The 25080-nt window shown below is 36.0% G+C and overlaps 1 protein-coding gene across 1 annotated transcript in view; it reads left to right on the top strand.

Annotated features, from left to right (window-relative positions):
• LOC121388386 (probable glycosyltransferase STELLO1) overlaps positions 1–24860 on the top strand; it is a 49663-nt gene extending 24803 nt beyond the window's left edge. Inside the window, exon 4 of the mRNA XM_041519688.1 lies at positions 24621–24860. Coding sequence (XP_041375622.1) covers positions 24621–24860 — 240 coding nt within the window. The remainder of the gene's footprint in view (positions 1–24620) is intronic.
• The last annotated feature ends 220 nt before the right edge of the window (positions 24861–25080 follow it).

Raw genomic sequence — 25080 nt, 5'->3', positions numbered from 1 at the left:
GACGTTATCACGATTTGGCAAACTCATACAATGGTGTCGCTTAGTTTAAAGAGTTTGCGTTTACGGATGTCTGTTTTCAGTGTTAACTAGTAATAAATTTTTAGTTTAATGCAATTCATAACAGATATTGTTGACAGAAGATATAGAACTTTGCTTTTTGAAAATTATCAATGAACATGAATAAAATATAAATGATTACGAGGTGGCAAGTAAACTGAACAGAGAGTAATAGGTTTATGAGCTGTAACCTTTACAGCAACAGCTTGTAAATTAGTAGTTAAAGGCATACTGTCACGGATTTAAGGACCTTATTTCTTTAAAAATGGATAATAAATAAAAATTACATTAATTGTTGGAAACCAAATCTAGCTATCGCATCACCTTAATTGAAACCATGATGGAGTGAAATCTATGTTATCCCTCTCCTTAATTTTAGTTTTTGAATTTGGACCATTGCCATAATTCAATTATTTTTTTACAAAATATCATTAATAAATGGAGTATGGTGGTTATGAAGATGGTTGAATAAAGTACATTTAGGGACAAATAAAATTATTGTTATTAAGGTAATACTTTGTTAGACCATTAAATAGGTCAGTGGTCTGTAACAATGTGCCTTTAATGTTACGATACTCTGAGGAATGTTTTCATTAAAAAGATTGGAAACACCCCCAGATGCTTTAGTTTCAGTTTCTTGAAATGTATGATAGAGGTTAAATCCTCACGTGGTGATATGATCAGTGTCCTTCAAGCAAGTTTCTTGAAGTCACACTGTAAGAGGATTATGTGTTTTAAAAATGTCATCAAAAGTGGGCCTAAGCCCACGGCAGTTCCACTGTAGGATTTTATTTAACATTGGGTGGAAGTAAGGGCATTATCTTAGCCTTTGATGGTGGTCTTTTGGTTTGTGGATGATCAAACGAATTACCAGTTAAAACTGATCGCTGTTCATGTTTCTTTATTCTACCTGACAAATTATCTTTGTGTTTTGTTTTTGGTGTCCTTTTTGGTCACATGTTTGCTAGAACCTGGTTGTCTAGCTGGTGAAACCGTTGGTGGATTCTTAGAATCAGAGGATACATGGGACAGAGTAATTTGCTTCTGAACAGCCTTTGCTGTCTGTTTTTAAGCCTTCTCAATATCCGATATTTTCTGATAGCGATCAACACCAATAGGTCAGGTTAAATCCGTCTGAACTGAAGTATTTGTAGTACAGACTTTTAACTGCTGCAGCATAGGATTTCCCAACTGCAACAGTTGACTTGGTCTCCACCAACTTTTTGGCTTCAGGAAACGACAGACGTTTTTCAACTCTAACCTGTTATATCCGTTTCTCATGCTGCAATCTTGGGCACTCCCGAGAGTACGCAAAATGGTTTCCCTTGCTGTTAGTCATGAAATATCAGTATGACATGTCTTGCTCTCGTGGTCAAACAGCCCACACCGTGCACCTGTCAATTTTCCACGGAAGTTGTTTTGACCATGTCCAAATGTTTGGCATTTAAAACACATTCGAAACACGCCTTTTGATGAATTAAGGGACTTGTGCGCACTGACTTTGATAGATACATCACACAACAATGTGGATCTGAGACATTTGGAATGACTCTGTGGAGCATTCTACCAACAGAGAACCATTCTTTAAACTTTTGATACTCTTTGGCTCACCAGCCAAGCCTTGGAGTCCCGTCTCTACAGCAAAAGGTGATAATGTTTGCAAGGCTCCCTCGGTTGACGAGTAAATTTGCAGTCAGGTTGTTTGTTTGTTTATATTATTTTATGTCAATATAACAGCGAATACACTGAAATAAAATAATAAATAGCAGGCTCATGTTCAGGGTTTTAGATTGAGGCGAGCAAAGTTTACAGGGGGAGGGGGTCGAGACATAATAATAATAATAATAATAATAATATTATTATTATTATTTGATTACTGCAGAGGCAATATTCATATACGGTTGTTGTCTATGAAAAACGTGCACAAAAGGGTCCGCTATATTCATATTTACCCCCCCCCCCCCACACACACACCTCCCCTGTACCCACAACGCAATGTCTGTACATAGTATGTATTCCTTCTGTTTCATGTGGTTCGGTAATATGGATCAATCAAATACTTATTTACCGCCTATATACATTTTTTTCTGTATATATAGCTAGCCCTCGTTAGTGGAGGCTATACACACGGCCGTCGTATGTATAGCCACTTCGTATATAAACACTGTCTAGTTCACAGTATTCTTTAAAATGTAACAAGTCCTATCCTAAGACGGCTGTAATTCCCCATGGGGTTATGGAATATTTTGCAAAAAAATTGTCCGCATACAACTAACGATAAATTTACCTGTACACGCAAAGGTCTAACTATTCGGGTTTGTCGGCGTTTAAAATGCTTCTGTTGCTAAAATATCAACAATAAGTGGGTTGTGGTAGTTATGTAGACGGTTAAATAAAGTACTTTTAGCGACAAATCAAATGTATATATTTTCATATAATACTTTGTTAGGTCATTAATTAGGTCAACCATCTGTGGCTGAGTGATTGCCTTTACGTCTCTATACACGGCGGTCGTGTATATAAAGTTCAAGGGTATAATACATGGTTGTCTTATATATAGCCTCATCACTACTCGGTTTTGTCGTACGTTTTAGACTCCTCATAAAAGAGTTCCAATTTTTAAAAATGAAGCTGCTCACTGGTTGTCATGGGATTCCCTCAATCGTGGTTCAATTAAACTATTTTGCTTGATACAACAGAGAGGTTTGGTATTCCAAATGAATGTAATTCCATTTATAATCCATATTTAGAGAAATAAGGACCACTAAATCTGTCACCGAGTGCCTTTAAGAAGCGATCTTAGCGCTAAGATCACCTTAAGCGCATAACTACTGTCTGCCCTTATGGTGATTTAGCACTAAAATCTAGGCTCTACGCCCCTCTCCCCCCCCCCCCCCCCCACCGCAATAATTCTGAATCAAAAATATTAATGATAATAAATCTTAAGGCAGAGATGGATAATGCAGGGAATTGCATTTCAGGACATCTAGTTTACAAAATTGTATAGGGGACCAAAACCCCCGAACCCTCCTAGAAACTGCTTTGTGTCCTCCATCTCAGTCAGCTCCCTGAAATTGCTTCATTAACCGGGCCTTGGGCCCATATATTCCAAGCTATCAATAGCGTTTCTATATCGTAAAACTATGACGTATGTCATAATGACGCAATTTCGTACCACGGTTTTACGATATCGTAGCGCTAAGATGGCTTTTCGAATCTATAGCCTAAATGACCAAAAAAGAAAGAAAAGAGGAGATGACAGCCACTCTCGAGGAGATCCTTTACTGGGCAATTGTAAATACATCCTTCCTGCACCGATCAAACGAGGACTAAAATCTCCCAGACTAGTTTTACTATAGCCTAAATAGATCCTTCTTGCACCGATCAAATGAGGACTACCTCTCCCAGACTAGTTTTACTAAATCAAACCTAACATAGGACATAGCTCATTGGAATAAATATAGTTATGATGTCATGCATTTGTGAATCACTGTCGTACCAGTGATGATATCAGGTGTTGGCGAAAGGTTAGCATATCCTTCCCCACTGGTGGCACGCGTCATGAGTACTGCTGCCACCACAAGTGTCAAGTCTGTCACTTTATTTAAGTCATCATCAAAGGTTAGCATATCCTTCCCCACCGGTGGCACGCGTCATGAGTACTGCTGCCACCACAAGTGTCAAGTCTGTCACTTTATTTAAGTCATCATCAAAGGTTAGCATATCCTTCCACACCGGTGGCACGCGTCATGAGTACTGCTGCCACCACAAGTGTCAAGTCTGTCACTTTATTTAAGTCATCTTAAGGTTGTCCTATACCAAATAACATCCCATAAGCGACCATGTTAACGTTTGTGTGTTTTTTTTTAATAAAAAAAAGCCCACTAAATGCAATATATCAACCAAACTATGACATATATATATATATATATATATATATATATATATATATATATATATATATATATATATATATATATATATATATATATATATATATATATATCGAGGGGTTAGGGTCAGAACCCATTATATGGTGAATTATACAAAAATTAGTTGGTTTAAACAATATTTATTGCCGTCAAACTGCGGTTTGGGATTGGCCAACAGGCAAGAGCCTATATTAAGGCCTCTCCCTACATTTATAAATACAAGTTTGATACATCAAGATGACAGAAATAGTATAATAATTTAAATAAATTCAAATTAGCTAAGATGAGAAGAATGGAAGAGAGAGAGAAGAAAGGAAAAATAAAAACAGATAGTTGATATGATATTATTTAGTCACAGTAGGGAAGGGAGAAGGAGGAATAATGAATGGTTAGTTATCAAAACGTTTGCTATTAATTATAAAGTCTTGAACAGATTTAAATATAACACTATTTTCGTGGGTACTAAAATTTGGGTCACCAAATAATAAAGTCTTGCAATTAAGATTGTGATATTTTGACAGGTGATTATTACGAATTACATTATATAGTGGACAATAACATAAAAAAGTACAAAATGAACTGTCACTTACGTGTCTTGCAAACTTATGACCATTTAGATAGCTAGTTCCCAGGCGGAGTCGACTATGTAATATCTGTTGCCTTCTATCACCATCGTAAAAGTAGCACGGTACAATTGGGTCTGATTTATTTAATTCTGATTTAAATCTATTTAACGATGAAGAATTCCTAATATCGGACGTTATATTATTCCATAATTTAACTGCGGAAGGAAAAAATGAATTCGCGAAAAGTTTAGTTCGACAAAAGTATGTAAGGAGGCGATCTACATTACGAGTGTGATATGGGGTTTTTGCAGAAATGGGGCGTGGTAATTGTAATGTCAAGAATGTGGGGAGCAAGTTATTAGAAAGTTTATACATCATACATAGTTTATGGCGACTTCTCCTTTCTGATAAAGATATAAAACCAGTTTCGCTATATAGCAACTCATGAGATGTTCCCCGAACAGAACCACAAATTGTACGCAAAGCGTCCAAGTGTATATTTTCAAGATTGTATGCCTGTTGGAGACTACAATTATCCCAAAGAATATCGGCATAATCAAAAATGGGAAGAATAAATGATCTATAGATTTTTACTAATGATTTTCTAGATAATCTATATTTAAAGGATCGAAGACAATTTACCATTTTACTGACCTTACTTACAATATTTTGTATATGGAAATCCCATTCCGCAGATTTCTGGAATGTAAGGCCCAAGTGTTTATGGACATCAACCTCTGATACTTGTACGTTGTCTAAAAATAACTTAGGATTGCTGGGTTTTTTAATTTTTCGGCTAAACAACAAGGTTTCGGTTTTTTCGGGACTGAACTTAACAAGCCACCGTTTAGCCCACTTGTTAATATGCTCTAAGTCAGAGTTTAAAATATTACAACATAGTTCAGGATTTTCAACAGTAATAAATAATGAGGTATCATCAGCGAACAATCTAATATTTGAAGTAATCCCATTAACAATATCATTTATATAATTATATACCAAAAACAAAATAGGACCAAGAACAGAACCTTGCGGAACACCTGCGGAAATGGGTTTAGTATGAGAGCAATGGTTTTGTAGTACTACACATTGTCTTCGATCAGATAAATAGCTTTCAAACCATAATAAGAGTTTTCCCGAAATCCTAACAGTTTCTAATTTATAGATCAGACCCTTATGCCAAACTCGATCAAATGCTTTGCTTATATCGCAAAATACTGCTCTAACTTCTTTCCCTTCATCCATAGAATGACAAATAAAATGATAAAAATCAATTAGTTGGTTAACAGTTGAATCGCCAGGAATAAAGCCAGACTGGAATTTTGTTATGGTGTTATTTATTCTAAAGAAATTGAAAATGTGCTTAGAAATGCATTTCTCGAAAAGTTTGGAGAGATTACTTGTAAGTGAAATGGGTCTATAATTACTTGGTTCATGAATACTACCCTTTTTATGAATGGGATTTACGTTAGCAAGTTTCCAATCTGAGGGGAAAATGGAATGGTGTAATGATAGATTAAACAAGCGTGTTAGAGGGTATGAAAGTTCTTTAGCTAGTAACTTAAGTAATCTATTGCTAATAAAGTCGGGGCCGGATGATTTGGATGTATTAAGGGTGTTTAAGATATCTTCTACTTCGGACTGTACTAGCTCTATTTCTATAAGTGGATCAACTGTAAGGTCTACTGTCGGAAGCTCTCCTTGCGGGCAGTGTAAAGTAGATTGTTTAATAAAGAATTCATTAAAAACATTGGCTATCTCCTTAGGATTATCAATAACGTTACCATCGACAAGCAGCGGTGTTATAGTTGAACTAATACTCCCACGATTTTTAAAGTGAGAATTAACAAGTTTCCACCAATATTTTGTACCAATATCGGTTGAGCTGTTAATTTTATTGTCTATTTTCTTAAAATATTCTAATTTGGCTTTGCGTACCTCCGATATTACCAAGTTACGTGTTTTCCTAAAGTTGGCCCAGTCATTAGGAGTATTATTGTTTTTAGCTTTATTAAAAAGTTTATATCTTTGTCGCATTAATCTTCGAATGTTGCCATTCATAAAAAGTTTATCTCTAGGTCGGACAGTAACTATTTTATAAGGAATAAATGTTTTCGCTGAATTTAATAAAACGTTAGTTATATTTGTCGTTATTGTATCAATGGACTCCGATTGGAAAATGTTATCCCAGTTAAAACTTGAAATAAATGTTTTTAGACCACAAATATCGGCAGAAGGGTAATCCCAGATAGTTCTTTGAAATGCATGTATTTTGTTCTCGTGAGGTCTAGGACCAATATGAAGCACAACTGGAGAATGATAACTACAGAAAGGAGTAAGAACATTGGAAGATACAATGTATAATGGACAAGAAACGAATATCAGGTCGAGCGTACTTTTACTATTTTCTGTAATTCGTGTGGGTTCTTTAACTAATTGGGACAATTGAAATCGGGCACACAAATGATCAACTTTAGGATGGACACGTTCGAAAACGTTTGCATTAAAATCACCAATCATAATGACTTTGTTAATACGATCATCAATACCACTACTAAACGATTCTTCAATTAAAATCCACGATTCGGTAGTACTAGATAGTGCGCGATAAAAAGTACCTAATAGGATTTCACATTTATTACTTTTCAATTCCACCCAGAGAGCCTCCAGACCGGGGACATCCATATCTTCTCTATGTTTAGATATTATATTGTCTTTTACATAAACCGCTACTCCGCCCCAATTATTATATGTCCTATCCTTGCGATATGGTTCATGAAATCCTTTAATAATAATATCTTGATTGGAGATGTTAGGGTTCAGATGGGTTTCAGTGATCGCAATTACATCAAAATCGCACATTTCCGTTTCAATGAGATCTACTTTTGGCAGAAGTCCGTTCACGTTCAGGTGGGCAACAGATATACTAGATGACACCGTAATGGGTGGACCTGGATTCAAATGGACATCACCAGATAAAAACAATTGTAAAAGAACTAAAGTTATTACTCGTTTTCCTAACAAACTACAACATAAATAAAAATACAAACTCATCAGATCGGTAATCAGTTTGCCGCATCCAAAACTATGGTGCAACCCTACTCTTGCCCGGTACACAACTATATCAACCGACATCAAGTAACAATATTAAAAATAAACTGTGAATGGGCAAGGCAAGGGGTTCACCTAATATGAAGCAAAATAATACTAATAGATATACATGGTAGCAAGCTTGACAAAATTCTGGTACATTAAACGTATCAAATACTATGTGCATTATCTTATAATCAGCAGCGACGCAATACCCACCTGTCAATAAAGCAATCTCATCATAGACAACTTCATATGTGTTTTTTTTATCTGTAACCATTCAAAAAGAGTAGAAGATACGACAGAATAAAAAAGCAGATAATAAAAAGGGTAAAACAGTACGTATAACCACAATTATGAAATGGTGTGGTTCGTAGCATTTAATTTTAAACAATAATAACATTACTAATAAAAACAAAAATTATATATACGTGCGACTATAATCATAAATGCACGTAAACTCGCTCACACAAATCCTTTGGTGTAACGCAAGGGTATTTTCAATACATACAAGCAATGAACATGTGTAGTTGTAAACATGTATATACACACTTCCACGTGCTCGCACACCCACGTGCTCGCACACCCACGTGCACGAACCGTCAACACGGTAGGACTTCACCAACCAGTCAAACAATAACCAAGTGTCGATACACACACATACGCGCGAACGCACACATATACCCAGCATGTCGTTAGCACTTATTGCGGATAATTATATCTGCAGTAAACAATATTTATTACAACAATATATCTTTTCACATCAATCAGAAAATTACCTTTGTTGTGACATTGATATTTGAAGTTACCAGATTTTCTAAATTAACTGCACGAGTTGCCAAGTGTGGATGGACAGAAGGACAAATGACAAGTTGACAAGCTTGACTGATAGACTGGTAGTTCAAACATATTTATCACCGTCTAGTTAGACACTACGCATACACGGACAAAACAAAACAAAACTCCACTCAGTGGCTCACGCGCTTTCATATACACATACTATTGATACGTGGTACTAATCGCTGTCAATTCAACAATACAACCTGCATACAGGAATATCCAGTGCAATAAAACTAAAAAATTAACACAAACGTAATAGTAGCCGATACATTTGGTATAGGATTAATTTATTATCCGAGTGTCATGACAAATTGTCTATTTACACCACACACTTAATACATGTATTTCAACTGTCACGTATCCCTCGTGTGTGCATACATCGTCAGTATTTGAAAATTAAATTAATATTCGCAGATCATAGATAGGGCAACACAAATTAGTCCACAACTCGGGTGTTTGTGGGACTGTCGTTGCGACAGTGACCTACATGGTGAGACGAAAAACATGTCACTGCTGTTGGGATCCAGGTAAGCATACTTTCCCTTTCAGAAATTTTGTCAGCTGATCCAGGTTACGAATAATTTCTGGTTTTCCCGCTTCTGTATGCTTAACAAAGAGTTTGCCATCAGTTGACCAACATTGAAATAGTTTGCCTTCTCGTCGGAGCTTTACACTTTCCATGAAGAGATGATGTTTAGTTTTAGTCATATCTTCGTTAATGAAAATCTTGCTTCCTTCAGGAGTGGCGTAGTTTTTTAATGTGGATCGGGCTTTGTAGAAGCGTCTGCGTGCTTGGTACGATACAAACCGGACGATTATTGCTCGGTGTTTAGTTTTTGAAGGGGGGCCCACAAAAATTAGTTAATCACCTTGTCAGCATCATGGGAATGTGTACTATCTTTTCACAATGTCTCATTCAAATCAATCATTTATTTATGCTTTTATACATCAGAACCCAAACCAATTATCTTTTATGTCCATTTCCACAAAAGGGCAAAACCATGTTTTCAGCACTACCTTATTCTGTCTCTCTAGAAGTGTGTAGTGCTTAGACATCTAGATGTATGTGTGTGTTGTTAACTAGTTGCTGAATAAATGCCGGTTATGTAAATAGTTTAATCAGAAGTGATTGAAGAGTTCATTTAGTTCTACAGAAGAAACACGCAGTTGAGAAAATATTAACTGAACAGAGACATAAAGAAACTAGTTAAACAGGAAAGTTGTTTTCCCTTATTTCAGTCTGAATAATTACTATGTGTATTAGAGAAAAAATAATATAATTAAATTAATTTGCCGGGGGCTAGACGTAGCCCAGTAGTAAAGTGCTGTCCTGGTGTACTGTCAGTCTAAGCTCGATCCCTGTTAGTGGAATCATTGGACTATTTCTCGTTCCAGCGAGTGCTTCACAACTGGTGTTATAGATCATGATATGTACTATCCTGTCTGTGAGATGACGCATATATTAAAGATCCCTTGGTGCTAATACAAAAATAGTTACCCATAGTTTCCTCTCTAAAATATATTTGTGGTCATTAACTACATGTCTGACACCACATACCTGTGTTGAGTGTGTCATTAAATATAAAATTCCTTCTTTCTTTTTTTCTTTCTTTTTTTTAAACATGGCTCCCATATGAAACAACCTTAGTTAAAAATTATGGTCTAGCTATATCTGTATTTTGTAGACAATTTGAATATTATATAAAAAATAAATTTAAGTTGCAATTTAAAATGAAAATGCCTGGGAATTGTTTATTGTAAAAAGGATGCCGGCCCAAAGATGATAAATGTTTTATGACCATACGCAATAAAATATTTTAATTTACTTAGCATAGAGGGAAATTAGTTTATATTATTTCAAAGGCATCATCACAGGATTGTAACTTTTGTAGTCATTGTATATTTTATAGACATTATATAATATTTGACATATAGTTGAACATAAATTAGTAGATAAAGGTCAAGTATTTTTTCTATAAATCGGAGTCCGTTCATGGTAGTTCATATTATAACTAATTGGTTAGAAGAAGTGACCCCTTTATATAAATGGCATAAAATAAATATGCATACTAATAATAAATATTGTTCATTGTAGTAGTTGAAATGTATGCACATTCATATTTTCTGGGCTAAAATATATAGATATTACTACATTAACTGGAATAATTGTAACATTTCAGATGTTCCAATGATGAGGGATCTCTGGTCATTATAACAACGTGGTTACTGCTATAGTGTGTTTAAATAAAATATGCGTGTGTGTACATGTATATCATGCTATGAGCGCATTAGACAAATATTGTATTTAATCACGCACCAGATCAATGCTGATGACGCATGCATTAAACTGTATTTAGATATTTTTTTACACCTGGTCTCATTGTACTTAATATCATTCACTGTTATCATTATTATAATCATCGCCTTTTATCTTACTTCAACCAGTGCCAAGGACTGGCACATTAAAGATTATGATATCTATGGTTTAAACAACTTCCAGATCAGGTTGCCGGGGTCTGGATTGAAAATTAACGTTGCGGAAAAACACTGGCTTAAGATAATAAGATAATAATCCAGCTCAGATTTCAAGATATCACTTGCCGGATTCGTTTCGAGTTGTGCTGTGTCATAGCCAGCTTTGTTTTGTAGATCCACATAGTCACGATCACGGGACACACACACCTTCCCACCTCCGCCATATTGAATTCTTAGGGGAACAAAAATAACGGTTAAAAGTTGATACACAACTATCCACATGCACCAAACGCCTAGAGTTTGAGGATTTAAAAAAAACCCAATGCACTGAACAGGTGATTTTAACAATTCTTTAGCCATAGTAAAACACCTACCAGCCCTTCTCCTGTGTGTACTGTACACTGGTGCTAATAATACTACAAGTAGAACATAAAACCAGAATCCAACATGACCAAAACACTTTTATAATCACTCTAATAATTAGTACGCAATTTGTGAAATATTTGTGCACATACCATGTTAAAACTATCCCAGTAAATTAATTCCATTTAATGTACAATTACAATGCATCTACAGTTCACCTGAGGTTGACATTTGTTTAAGACAAAATTTAAAAATACAAACTTTACTTTCTACAAAATTGGGGGTTTCTAATTAACACATTTATTTTATCTCAAATGCCATGAGACACCTTACGTTTTGCTGGTAAAATAAAATGCAAAGTACCACACGTTATATGTGTTGCCTGAGTAAATCGATACATTGTTTTTATCAGATAAATGCTTTATTACAAAATGTTTACATTATCAAGAATGAAATCTAATTTTGTGAATTTGACTGTTGACCATTTGCGTTTCGCCTACAGTGTATTACTAAGAATAACACATGTTTGAGTACCAGTGTCAATAAAATAGCGAGTTTTATTAGGAATCGTTTTTGTCTGTTCAAGTATAGGCTAGAAGGTATTAAAAATATCATGTGCTGACGTGCCATTAAATATTTCGTTCCCATCCATGCCATATATATATATATATATATATATATATATATATATATATATATATATATATATTAGGGTAGCCAGGATTGTTTATTGGGGGTGGAGTGGAGATAGAGGGCACTGCTTTTACACATGTTATGGGGTGACATGCATTATGAAAGTTGGTATTGTGAAAAAAGAGGTATATTCGAGAATACAAGGTTCTCTTGTGCCCAATCCCTGGCTACCCGGATACGCCAGTGCACATATGTGCTCAATGTACTCAACAAAATGAATTAAGGGACAGTAGAATTGTGGTAATTATTTGCTAATGTCATATTATGTTAGTAAATGTTTATGACATATAACTTCTAAACATTGTTTCAGTAACATCTGACCTATGTTACATGCAAACATCTTACACACGATGAGATTTCTGTGCATTTTTTTAAAACCTACGAAAATGCGCATTCTGCTAGGAATCATTACACGTTGATTGTAAATATATTTGTCATTTTATTCTCTCTAAATAGCAGTTTAAATCATTAAGTTGAAGAACATTTGTTTTAGAACATGTCAAAGCGTAGACACTTTAGAACGAGTGAAAACTTTTAAGGAAAAATGCCGAATATAGTTGCTGGCCCTGTATTCATTTTGTTTTGTTAAATTACTATATATTAAAAATCATTAAACGTATTAACTTATTTTAACGGTTGATTATTAATTCAGTCAGTAGCTCAACACTACAGATGGAGCAGTTTACTCTGATAGCTTACATTTCGTGTTTAATTAGTGTAATAAATATATCTGTTATAACTGGTATGATAGCTTACATTTCATGTAATAATTAGTATAACAAATGTATCTGTTATAACTGGTTTTAAGGCTTTGCTTTGTTTGACAAATTGTTTTTCTAAAGTTGTTAAGAGCTTCTAGCAACCTGCTACAATACCCTAACCCTAACCCTAACCCTAACCCAGCCCAAAGATAATAAATGTTGTATGACTATATGCAATAAAATGTTTTAATTTACTTAGCATAGAGGGAAATTAGTTTATATTATTTCGAAGGCATCATCACAGGATTGTAACTTTTCTAGTCATTGTATATTTTATAGACATTATATAATATTCGACATATAGTTGAAAATTAATTAGTAGATAAAGGTCAAGCATTGTTCTTTAAATCAGAGTCCGTTTATGGTAGTTCATATTATAACTAATTGGTTAGAAGAAGCGACCCCTTTATGTAAATGACATAAAATAAATATGCATATTAATAATAATATTGTTCATTGTAGTTGTTGAAATGTATGCACATTCATATTTTCTGGGCTAAAATATCTAGATATTACTACATTGACTGGAATAATTGTAACATTTCAGATGTTCCGATGATGAGGGATCTCTGGTCATTATAACAAAGTGGTTACTGCTATAGTGTGTTTAAATAAAATGTGTGTGTGTACATGTATATCATTTTACGAGCGCATTAGAGAAACATTGTATTTAATCACGCACCAGCTCAATGCTGATGACGAATGCATTAAACTGTATTGAGATATTTTGTTACACCTGGTCTTATTGTACTTAATGGCATTCACTGTTATCATTATTATAGCATCAAGTTATTAAATATTTTAATCAACAATCTTTATTCAATTAACAAATTAAAATGTTTTCAAAACATTGACAATCAAAATATGAAACTATACCTGAAAATGTCTTAATTTTAATCTACATTTGCCGCAATGTATTTGCAATGTATATATGATAAGACTAGTAGAGTAGTTCATTCCTGTATACGCATGCAGTATATCATCGATGTCAGCATAGTTCAGTAGTACAGGTAAATACGATGGGATATATCACTGATTGCCCTTAGTGCACCCAGTCGGCTTTTATCGTAATCCAACCAGTGCCCAGGACTCGTACATTAAAGATTGTAGGCAAGGTCGTCTTTTCCTCAATCCCTGGCTACCCGGATACGCCAGTGCATATTTAAAGTATATCGATCAATAGATTTTGGTTTCAACACAGTTACCTTTAGTAGTATTGCTTGCATATTTAAAATGTACTCAACAAAATGAATTAAGGGTCAATAAACTTGTGGTAATTATTTGCTAATGTCATATTATTTTAGTAAGTTTTAATCACAGATAACGTCTAAACATTGTTTCAGTAACATCTGACCCATGTTACATGCAAACACTTTGCACACGAAGAGTTTTTTGTGCATTTTTGTAAAACCTAAGAAAATGCGCATTCTGCTAGGAATCATTACACGTTGGTTGTAAATATATATTTTTTTTATTCTCTCTAAATTGCTGTTTAAATCATTAAGTTGAAGAACAATTCTTTTAGAACATGCCAGAACGTAGACACTTTACAACGAATGAAAACTTTTAAGGAAAAATGCCGAATATAGTTATTGGCCCTGTATTCATTTTGTTTCGTTAAATTACTGTGTATTAAAAATAATTAAACGTAATAACTCATCTTAACTGTTGAATTAACATTATTAATTCAGTCAGTATCTCAACACTACAGATATGGTGCAGTTTACTCTGATAACTTACATTTCATGTTTAATTAGTGGATTAAATATATCTGTTATAACTGGTATGAGAGCTTACTGTGATGGTACATGCTCTTAATTTCTTTTCGCCTGTGGCGATATTAATTGTTTTAGAGGACCGTGTGCAGTTCCAAATGCACTTAGCCAGATGGGCAACTTGTTACGTAATACCTTTGCGTGACGGTCGTCGAGCTGTACGCCTAATACACACCCAGAGCAGGTGTGGAGGCCATATGGCTAGTAGTTACGTAATATCTCCGGTAGTGCTGTTTATGGTCAGGGGATTGCTCGCGGAATGGCGACAGCCAGTCTGACGATCAGAGAAAAATATACAGACTCTGGTCGTAGTGGAAACTCACATGATAAGATTCGGTGCCGCGATGTACCCCCAGGCGATATTCGATTTATAATAAATAGCTAGTGTTTTAGAGTTATCAGCAGAAGCAAAAAGGGCGGCTCTCAGGGAACGTTAGTCCGTTTGGACTTTGGTAAATATATTATTTCTGCTCTGTTGTATAACCTTGATGTGATTGATGTGACTTTAAATATTTTAATACTGTATTATACCAATATTATTTAGACAGTGTCTTCGGTCATCTGACGAAGTAACTCGTAGTCTTACTGTTCTATATTTATACGAGTATTTGGTAATATAAAGCTTAGCCAGTCATCCTAGAAGACCTAGGTAAACTGTAGGTTATTGTCTTTATTGTGATAGGTACCAGTATTAATTCTGCGTTACAAGGTTACTGAATGAGTAGTTAAGGGTTAATTAAAAATTAACCAATTAGGAATAGTGTTGTATTCCTTTATTAATTAAGTTCCCCTAGAAGCGGTTCTCAATTATCACACGTGTGGGTGTTGTGTCACGGTGAAGTGATTAGCATATTGTGTAAACTAGACACCTAGAGATTAACTAATTAAGTGATCAGTTCTGGGTTGTTATTATTGTTGTTATTAATTAACTACTGCGGCAGTACATTTGTCAGCGTAGATTAATACAGATTCCAAAGTGTATTGTGTTTTTGTTGTGTTTTCTAGTGAACTAAACGTGCTATAATAATATATACTTTATATAAGATCTTATCTCTGATCATACCTAGAGACGAGCCACAGCGGGTATAACTGCCTGTTACAGAGAGATCTAATAGATATACAGTTAGGAGAGATATTTGGACTCGTGTTTCATTCAGTTACGGGTATTATAGAATCCCCGTGACACTTACATTTCATGTAATAATTAGTGTAATAAAGATATATGTTATAACTGGTTTTAAGGCTTTGCTTTGTTTGACAAATTGTTTTTCTAAAGTTGTTAAGTGCTTCTAGCAACCTGCTACAATACCAAGGAGCCCGATTCACCATCTCAGTGTAGGATAAGGTTACTGTGAACACAGCTGGAAACACCCATGACCCTTGCCAGTGTCTGCCATCCAGAGATAATTTGTTCTTGTTTACAATTACTTCCTGCCTCCAGTACGTTTTCAAATTATTAACAACACAGACCCAGTTAGGTGTTTCAGAGCTGCTGTCAAACGGAACGTTTACTGTATGCCACGTGGACTCACTGCAAGATAACATTATTCTTTACTTGAGATTTCACACAATGTGTCACATGCTGGGCTGTAAGAAAAACTGTTTACAAAATAGCTTGCTCTGGCATGCCGGTTGGAGCTGTTGGTGTTCAAGTTCCAGGAGCCAGAATAAATTAAATATTTTTTCATCAAATTACATCATGATCTATCATTATTAGCAGACAAAACTAATCAAAATTATACACAGGTGATTTTCCACTTTTATATACCAGCTATGAAAATTCCTGGAATAAAAACGATAAAAATGTGTCAGTATTATCATGACCTGTTGCGATATTCAAACAACCGATACAAAAAAAATGACAATAAATGACCTGTTATAGACAGAAATTTACAATTTTACAGCAAAATATATGTAATTTGAAACAGACTATAGCAGTCCAGCATATTTAATCAAATAACTAAAATAATTATATAAATTTATTTACAACAAAATGACTTCTGTTGTGTTGATATAATCAATGTGCTAATAAATAATTTGGTCAAATCGTAATCTGATAAAGGATTTTATTTAACCTCATTGTATTGGAAAGGACAGGTGTATTATTCCTGCTATCAATATGGTACAGGACCTGCAGTCTCAGTTACAGTTAGTAAACTTGTGAAAGCTGTTTATTCCTGTTTCCATCTGGAGAACCGGCCTCGGTGGCGTCGTGGCAGGCCATCGGTCTACAGGCTGGTAGGTACTGGGTTCGGATCCCAGTCGAGGCATGGGATTTTTAATCCAGATACCGACTCCAAACCCTGAGTGAGTGCTCCGCAAGGCTCAATGGGTAGGTGTAAACCACTTGCACCGACCAGTGATCCATAACTGGTTCAACAAAGGCCATGGTTTGTGCTATCCTGCCTGTGGGGAGCGCAAATAAAAGATCCCTTGCTGCCTGTCGTAAAAAAGAGTAGCCTATGTGGCGACAGCGGGTTTCCTCTAAAAAAAATGTGTGTGGTCCTTAACCATATGTCTGACGCCATATAACCGTAAATAAAATGTGTTGAGTGCGTCGTTAAATAAAACACTTCTTTCTTTCTTTCCATCTGGAGAATAAGAGAGGGACATTGCTTATAAGTTTAAATAGAGTTGTTGAGAGAACAGTTGGGACAGTTGGGATGTCAGCAGCACAGATTTGTTATGTGGTAAAGAAAGGTAAAAAAAAAAAACCCAGGGGCTATCTGAAAATTAAAACTTTCCAAAAGTCGCAAACATATTGTTGATGAATTCGACAAACAGGTTATCCAGCGTGCTGTTTAAATGCTATATGAAAATAGGCTACCACCCACTGTAAAACGAATACAGAAAGAAATCGGTGACAGTATACAAATGCTACAGATCATAAAGTACACTAAAAATGAATGAATGAATGAATGAATGTTTAACGACACCCCAGCACGAAAAATACATCGGCTACTGGGTGTCAAACTATGGCAATGCAAATAAATAAAGTGATGATCAAGATCAATATAAAAATTCAAGACTTAAACAAAAACAGTGTAAACAACTGTACAAAAACACAAATATCACAGAATTTTACGGATACTGAATTTTACTCAAAATTTCAATTTTGTGCTGTATTGGCCATTTTCACAGATAATGTTACACCCCTGCACCACGGTGAGGTTACAGCACACGCAGGGGTAAAGTACACTATACCCAGGTGGACACTAAAGTAAAACTGATGGAAAAAATTAAACTGAACACAATCAAAACTGATGACAGAGTTACACGGACATGTTGTTTTAAGGACCAATACATTTTGAGACCACCCCTCTGCTTAGCTTAGTACAAGTTTGTGATTTCACCTGTCAGGTGTAATCAATATCAACCTGGGTGTTATAGTCTGTTTCAAATTACATATGTTTTGCAGTAAAATTGTAAATACGTACATCTCATATTTCTGTCTATAACAGGTCATTAATTGTCATTTTTTGTACCGGTTGTTTGAATACCGTAATAGGTCATGATAATGCTGACATTTTTATCGTTTTTATTCCAGGGAATTTCATAGCTAGTCTGTAAAACTGGAAAATCACCTGGGTATAATTTTCATTTGTACTTTAGTAACAGGTGAACCCCAGCGAGTCGCCAAACGTGCACGGACCAGGCGAGACATGTTCCTTACCAAGGTTGTCGGAGATCCTGACCCAGTCTTCTTAGAGCGCAACTTCCCAACTCTGTCAACGTGGTCAGCTAGCGTTCATGTTCTAGTTCTCGTTCCAGCCAGTGCACCACGACTGGTATATCAAAGGTCGTGGTATATGCTATCTTGTCTGTGGGATGTAGCGTGTTTCCTCTCTTAGAATATATACAAAAATTACCAAATGTTTGACATCCAATAGCCGATGATCGATAAATCAATGTGCTCTAGTGGTGTCGTTAAACAAAACAAACGTTTAACTTTCGTTTCTATATTAATGATTTATCTTGCATGTTAATGAGCACTCGGCCGTGGCCGGTTTTTAAAACCCCTATTAAAGGGACATTCCTGAGTTTGCTGCAATTTTAAAGATTATTAACGACTGTAATTACATATCGAATATATCTTTTTGCATAAAGTATTAGTGGCTGTATAGTAAACGTGTTTTTGATCATTTTAATATTTATACTAGGTGAAATTTCATTTTATTTCCTAAAATGTTTTGTTTTCGTTCGTACGAACTTATTTGAAGACAAAATCCAGTTTGAGCTTCTTATAAATAAATATTAAGACGACCAAAACACATTGAATATATAGACACTGATATTCTAAACAAGAAAATATATTTAATATGTAAGTTTAATCGTAGAAATATTTTATTACAGTGCAGCAAACTCAGGAATGTCCCTTTAATCTACAAGTGACTTCAAGTCCGACGATTACTGATCGTCAGCTTTGTACAGTGAAACCCCTCAACACCGGGCCCCGTCTAAACCGGAATCCCCTCAAAACGGGACGTTTTCCACGGTCCCGTGATTTACGCCACTTTTAGCACTAAATTGTACCCCTCTAAACCGGAAACCCCTCTAAACTGAACACCGGACAAACAATTCGGTCCCAATGTGTTAATTTAGTGTAAATCGTCCCCATGAAAACTGAATGACCAAACCGCTACCAGTCAATGCTCCTAATGTTACTCCAGCCGGATTACCTGTCTGCGAACACGTAATGTGCACATGCTCGGGTTCGCTATTATCAATGTAATCACAGTTACACGCCCCTAAGTAGGCAAGGTTGACAACATGTCAATAAACAGTTAACAAAAAACCCCATCGCCAGCGTAGATATTTAATTTACACAAGCATTGTGTTGGTTACGATAAGCCGAGTTCGGGTTTGGGTTAGATGTTTTAAGTCACGAAGGTGATTTACGGTCTATATATTCCTTCACAAACGTGTAACATGATTTGCTTCAAAGATCGATAAAAATATCAATGAATTTAATTCACTGTCTTCCTATCGTGTGCATTTGTTGCTCTTTTAAAAACATTTATTTAGCAAAATAAAGAGTAAACAAAAGTAACGTTGGCTTTGCATGGTCGAACAGATGTTAGTAACATTTTATTTTCATATCGATTTTCAACATGAGAAAACGACCAGCTAAACGTCGCCGTGTTGAACTATCACACGATTATAAACTTTAAATAATTAAAAGTTTCGAAAGTAAACCTAAACCAACGTTAAGATTTTTGGGTGAAAAATTTAGTATCGAAAATTCAGCAGTTGGAGACATTATCAAGAAGCGAGAGAGTTATAAAGCAGAGTTTGCAAAGATCATTAACAGAAATAAATGATAAGCTGAACTATTTAATGGGGAAGGGAAGGTAGTTACGTAAATGCAGATCCCTGAAAACCGGACACCTCTAGAAACCGGACATTTTACTTGGTCCCATGGATGTCCGGTTTACAGGGGTTTCACTGTATAATTTGATCAGTACACGTCACATGATTTGAGATAGGCGATTGGTAGCACACTTACAATCGGGCTAGCGATTCGGGGTCTGCCTCTTATCGCTGTCTCAAATGGTCTAATGTTAACTGGTCAGGTCAGGTCATAGGGCTTTACGTGCACATCCAGAGCAAGCTCTTGTAGCGCCTGTTTTGGGCACAAGAGCCGGCCTCGGCCGGCTCCTCCGTCCAGGACAGGAAAGGTGTGTGTGTGTGTGTGTGTGTGGGGGGGGGGGGTGACCGCCTGCACTGGCAGGTGCAAGTGAGCACCAGCAGCCCGACCATGGTCGGTAGCAGGGGGGGGGGGGGGGGGTAATGGTGCTATGAACTTTTAAATGGAGCAAGAATTATGCCAAAAGAGAAAAGGTGCGCAAGTTTGATTGAGGAAATTTGGGCGCAATTTTGAACAGTCAGTCAAAAAGAGAGTTCCGGAGCTAATAGGTTTTGACATTAGTGAATGGAGAGTAGCTCGTTAACTATGGTGTCTCCCTAGGTTGCCCATAGGGCCCTTAAAAAGGGCCTGACCGTTTCTGGTCGTGGCATGACAACCTATGTTAACTGGTCTTTAGTGGCATATACATATGCATCTAGTGTAGTGTTTTATGGTTGTCAGATATGGGGATTTCAGAAAGCAGAAGTAGTTGAGAAAATATATCTAGGTACATCAATTTTATGTACTTTAGGTAGAATGTAAAATTGTGCTTTAAACATTTAAATACCTCCTCGGTAATTTCGTGATCATTGCGCATTCGATTATCATTTTGCAATGACTTTTTTGTTTTACATCAGCCTCGGTTAAGTCCGTTTCTGGTTGTTTTTTTATTGTTGTTTTGGGGTTTTTTTTTGTTGTAAAAACGTTTGATTGTTGACTCCTGCAATGTAATTTTATTTGTCCACAATTAGAATGGTGGAATTTTCGTCATTTTGAACCATACATTATTAATTTACTTAGTGCCGTCTGGAGCTGCAACGATTCACTCACGTATTCGGTTTACCGAATACAGGCTATCCGCGATACGTATTCGTTATTCAGTATTCTGTCTTTCGTTTTTTTTAGGTTTTTAAAATTTTTATTATTTTTATTATTATTATTATTATTATTATTATTATTATATACATTTAGAAAGACCACAGTTTGCATAGGTGTACGGGCTCCCATGTTTGTAGGGGGCAGGCTGATTTTTTCTTCAACAACAGTAACAGCCGACATTATTGTAGGGCTGAATAACGACATCCAATTTCTATTTTTGGTAAAACCGTCTGCGATGCCCAATGAAATAAGAGTTAATTGTCTAACACTCAGTCACAGATGATTGACCTAATTAATGGCCAAACAAAGTATTTTCTAAAAATACATACATTTGATTTGTTGCTAAAAGGACATTATTTAACCATCTACATAACTACCGCAACCCACTTATTGTTTATATTTTGTTAAAATAATTGAATTATGTCGACGATCCATAGTTCTGGGAAAAAATTAACGGCTATTTGGAGTGAAGAGGTGTGAATTATTATTTTTTAATCACGTGACGGGCATCCCTCGAATAACCGCAGTGTCAGAACGACATGCCAAACTTGTGTAACCAGAACGCTTTACTGTTCTCTGCGAAGTAGGGTAAATCGAAACAAAAACAATGGAAATAAGTTAATAAAAAATAATAAAAACATGTACTGAATGATAATAAGGTTATATATTAATTTATTTTAGCAACAGATCCAAAAAAAAATGTATATCTAAATTATATCTATATTGATATGAATACCAACCTGTGGTATGTATGTAACGATGTTCTTAGATATGTACATGTATCTAATGTATTTATAATTTTTGTTATACATCTTGTTCTTATATAATTTCATTTATTGATCTTTGTATATGTTTATTATCAAGCATCTTGTCACGTGAATGTTATAAATTGTATATGTATATATTCCTCCTGTGCCGGTCTTGTAATAGAAGTGTACTTTTCACGTGTCATGATTCACTTTTCACCATTCATGCGTGAATAGAGGAACGAACAAGACATTTTCAAAGTGGCAATAAGCCGCGTGGATCGATTAGTAGGAGAAGGCGATCAAAGGCAGCACAGCGAGGATAAAACCCGGCGGCTCAACTGCCGGGGTCGGTCCCTTCTGCTTCCACAAACCCCACTACTCGACAGCAGACAACGCCAGGAGCGCCCAGGGGTGGGTGGGAGGTGGGACAAGAGCTGTCAGCACCGCCGCAGATGGAAATAGACCGGTGTAAAATGACTCCCAGCGGAAAAACCCGTTGTACTACGACCCCCCACACGTTGAAAACTGACCCCATAGAATAACGACTCCTCTTGAAATCATACAAAATCTTCTTAATGGGATTTCAACAAGTTTCTATGTAAGTTATTTTGCTATAATATCTTAAGTTTACAGTCAATCCTCTATAAAACAACAACCCATAGGGACCTTAAAAGTGGCCTCTATCAATAGTATCATCAAGTGACATTTTATATAGTTCGAAATAGATGCAAATATAATATGAATTGAGGTGTTCATTTATATGAAAGTGGTTGTTATGCCCATTCTCTGCATTCACCTCATCTTTTGCCAATACGGGAATCCCAATATGCGAGTAAAAAAATGTTTTAAACAAGTTTGATTATGTTTCCGTTGTTGCACATTGTTTACATACTTAGATACCCGTAAATTGTTCACGCCATAGCTGGGGCTCGAACCTATGGCACCGAATCGCCCGCATCGAACGGGGCTGACCATTTTATCCTAAAGATAACTTTGCTTATCGTTAAGACTCTCCCCTCCATTTACAAATGGACTAGGCCAATACTTATGTTTACTTTACTCCATGAAAGGGGCGGGATCTAGCTCAGTCGGTTGAGCGCTTGCTTGGGGTGCTACGGTCACAGGATCAAACCTTCTCAGTGTAAGTCTACCATTGGGCCTTTTCCCGTTCCAACCAGTGCACCACGACTGGTATATCAATGGCCGTGGTATGTACTGTCCTGTCTATGGCAAAGTGCATATAAAAGATCCCTTGCTGCTAATGGAAAAAGTAGCGGGTTTCCTCTGACTACGTGTCACAAAAACCAAATGTTTGACATCCAATAGCCGAAAATTAACAGTCAATGTGCTCTAGTGGTGTCTTTAAACGAAACAAACTTTCAACTTTACTCCATGAAAAATAACAAAACTAGTGGCTAGGTCATAGGCCTCAAGTATGGTAGGTACTGGGTACTGGGTCCCCCCCCCCCCCCCCCCCCCCACCCCGTTGCAAAATGTTCTGCACCCACGCCTGGATTGATTAAAATGTCTGATTTGATGATATGAGGTTTTTTTTTATTTATTTCATTACTAACAAATAGTAGGCGTGGCTTAATTTCTTTAGGTTCATCGAGATATGAACGAAAAAAAGTTATTCGGAAAATAGGTGCCTATAACAACAGCAAAAAGGACAAAAATTCTTGCCGCTATGTTTTGTTGTTGTTTTCTGTTGCAGGGAAACACAACATACAGAAACAAATACCAAACATGGTAAACAGACAATATTGAAATAACTGTCACATGACTTGTTGCCTCATTCCAGTACAACTGATATTATTATGATGCAGACATAAAATATCAATTAAGAAATATCCTAATAATTGGGCAATTAAGTTTCTAGGTTTCACTTTCCATTTTTAAAATTTAGTTTCTAGGTTTCACTTTCCATTTTAAAATTCATTTTTGTTTACTGCAATGAAACTTCAAGAACAGCAAATCGAACTATCTTCAGTCTGAAAAACCTATTCAGAGTTCTGAAAAGAAAACATAGCCTATATATTTTATAAGACTTTTATTTTTTATTGGCAAGATACATTCCCTCCAAACTGGACACGCTTTAAACAAATACAATTAGGAAGTTAGTATGTGTTTGTACGTCTGTATGTGGTGTGCGCGCGCTTCTGTGTATAGTTTGCATGTACCGTATATATATTATTTTCGTGAAACCAGTCTGTGTAGTTTACTTCAGCTTTACTTCCAGGTCCTCCCAGTCACATAGCAAATTGAATATATTTGCATCCATTTCCTTAGCAACATGCTCTAAACCCGATATGGTGTTGGGGGCATCTCTAAACGTCTGGACAAATACCATCTCCATTCCTTATCGTTCTTTCAAAATATCAGAGTCGGCTTGGCTGTTCACCAGTGCAGAAGTTAAGGTCTGCTAAGATATGTACCTCCAATATTTTGATGGCACAAAATCTTTGATAGGTCTTTATGGTGGTCTAGAAAACAGCGTTTCTTCAACATCAAGAACTGATTCGAAGTGATCGTTCAAGTTTTGGCTGTAAGCAGCGCACTGGGATGGCAGTTCACCTGTATTTAATAAAGGTTTATATGGTAACACAGTAAACATACACTGTTGTGTTTGTAATGCTTGCGAAAGCGAACATTTCTAACTCTGTGCCCCACGTTCCATCTTATTGCATTTTCGTTACATGCTTATGGAAGTGCTCCGACTGGATTTGCTGGAAAATGTGTTTATTGGCGTTAATGAAGTTGACAAATTTCTCTCTAATTACCTTATAATTGGATTGTACTCCACTTAATATGTAGCTAAATGAACGAAATAGACAATTCCCATCACCTCTCATGGAAACCACCTTGACGGGTGAGGCATCTGACCTGATTTCACGGCAAATTCCCATCTCCGCGTGTTCGTTTCTTACTTTTAAACCAAGTAAGGGTGATTTTGTGGCTTGCCATTCCTTGTCAACTGGATGGAACCGAATACTGGTGCTTCCTGGTTCTTCAGTTTGGTCTCGAACCTCAACCTCAACCTCTGACCTCTGTTGAATGAACTCATCCTCATATACTTTTAATTTCCTCTTCTTTTAAATGGAAGTTCTTTACCATTTTCTTTTATAGCATGACTTTTGTCGGTGTTATTTACAGCTTCGTTTCCTTCGGTGTGCCTTGTCGTGAACAGTTTTAGCCTATTACCATTAATTGCCGTTTTGACACCTTGCAAATTATAAGTTCCTTTGTTGTTCACAGACTTTATTATGTATGGACC

This window comes from Gigantopelta aegis, chromosome 14 (assembly GCF_016097555.1).
Source record: "Gigantopelta aegis isolate Gae_Host chromosome 14, Gae_host_genome, whole genome shotgun sequence".
Taxonomy (NCBI): Eukaryota; Metazoa; Mollusca; class Gastropoda; order Neomphalida; family Peltospiridae; genus Gigantopelta; species Gigantopelta aegis.
The sequence above is the reverse complement of the archived record's forward strand: the minus strand, read 5'-3'. Positions and strand labels throughout refer to the sequence as shown.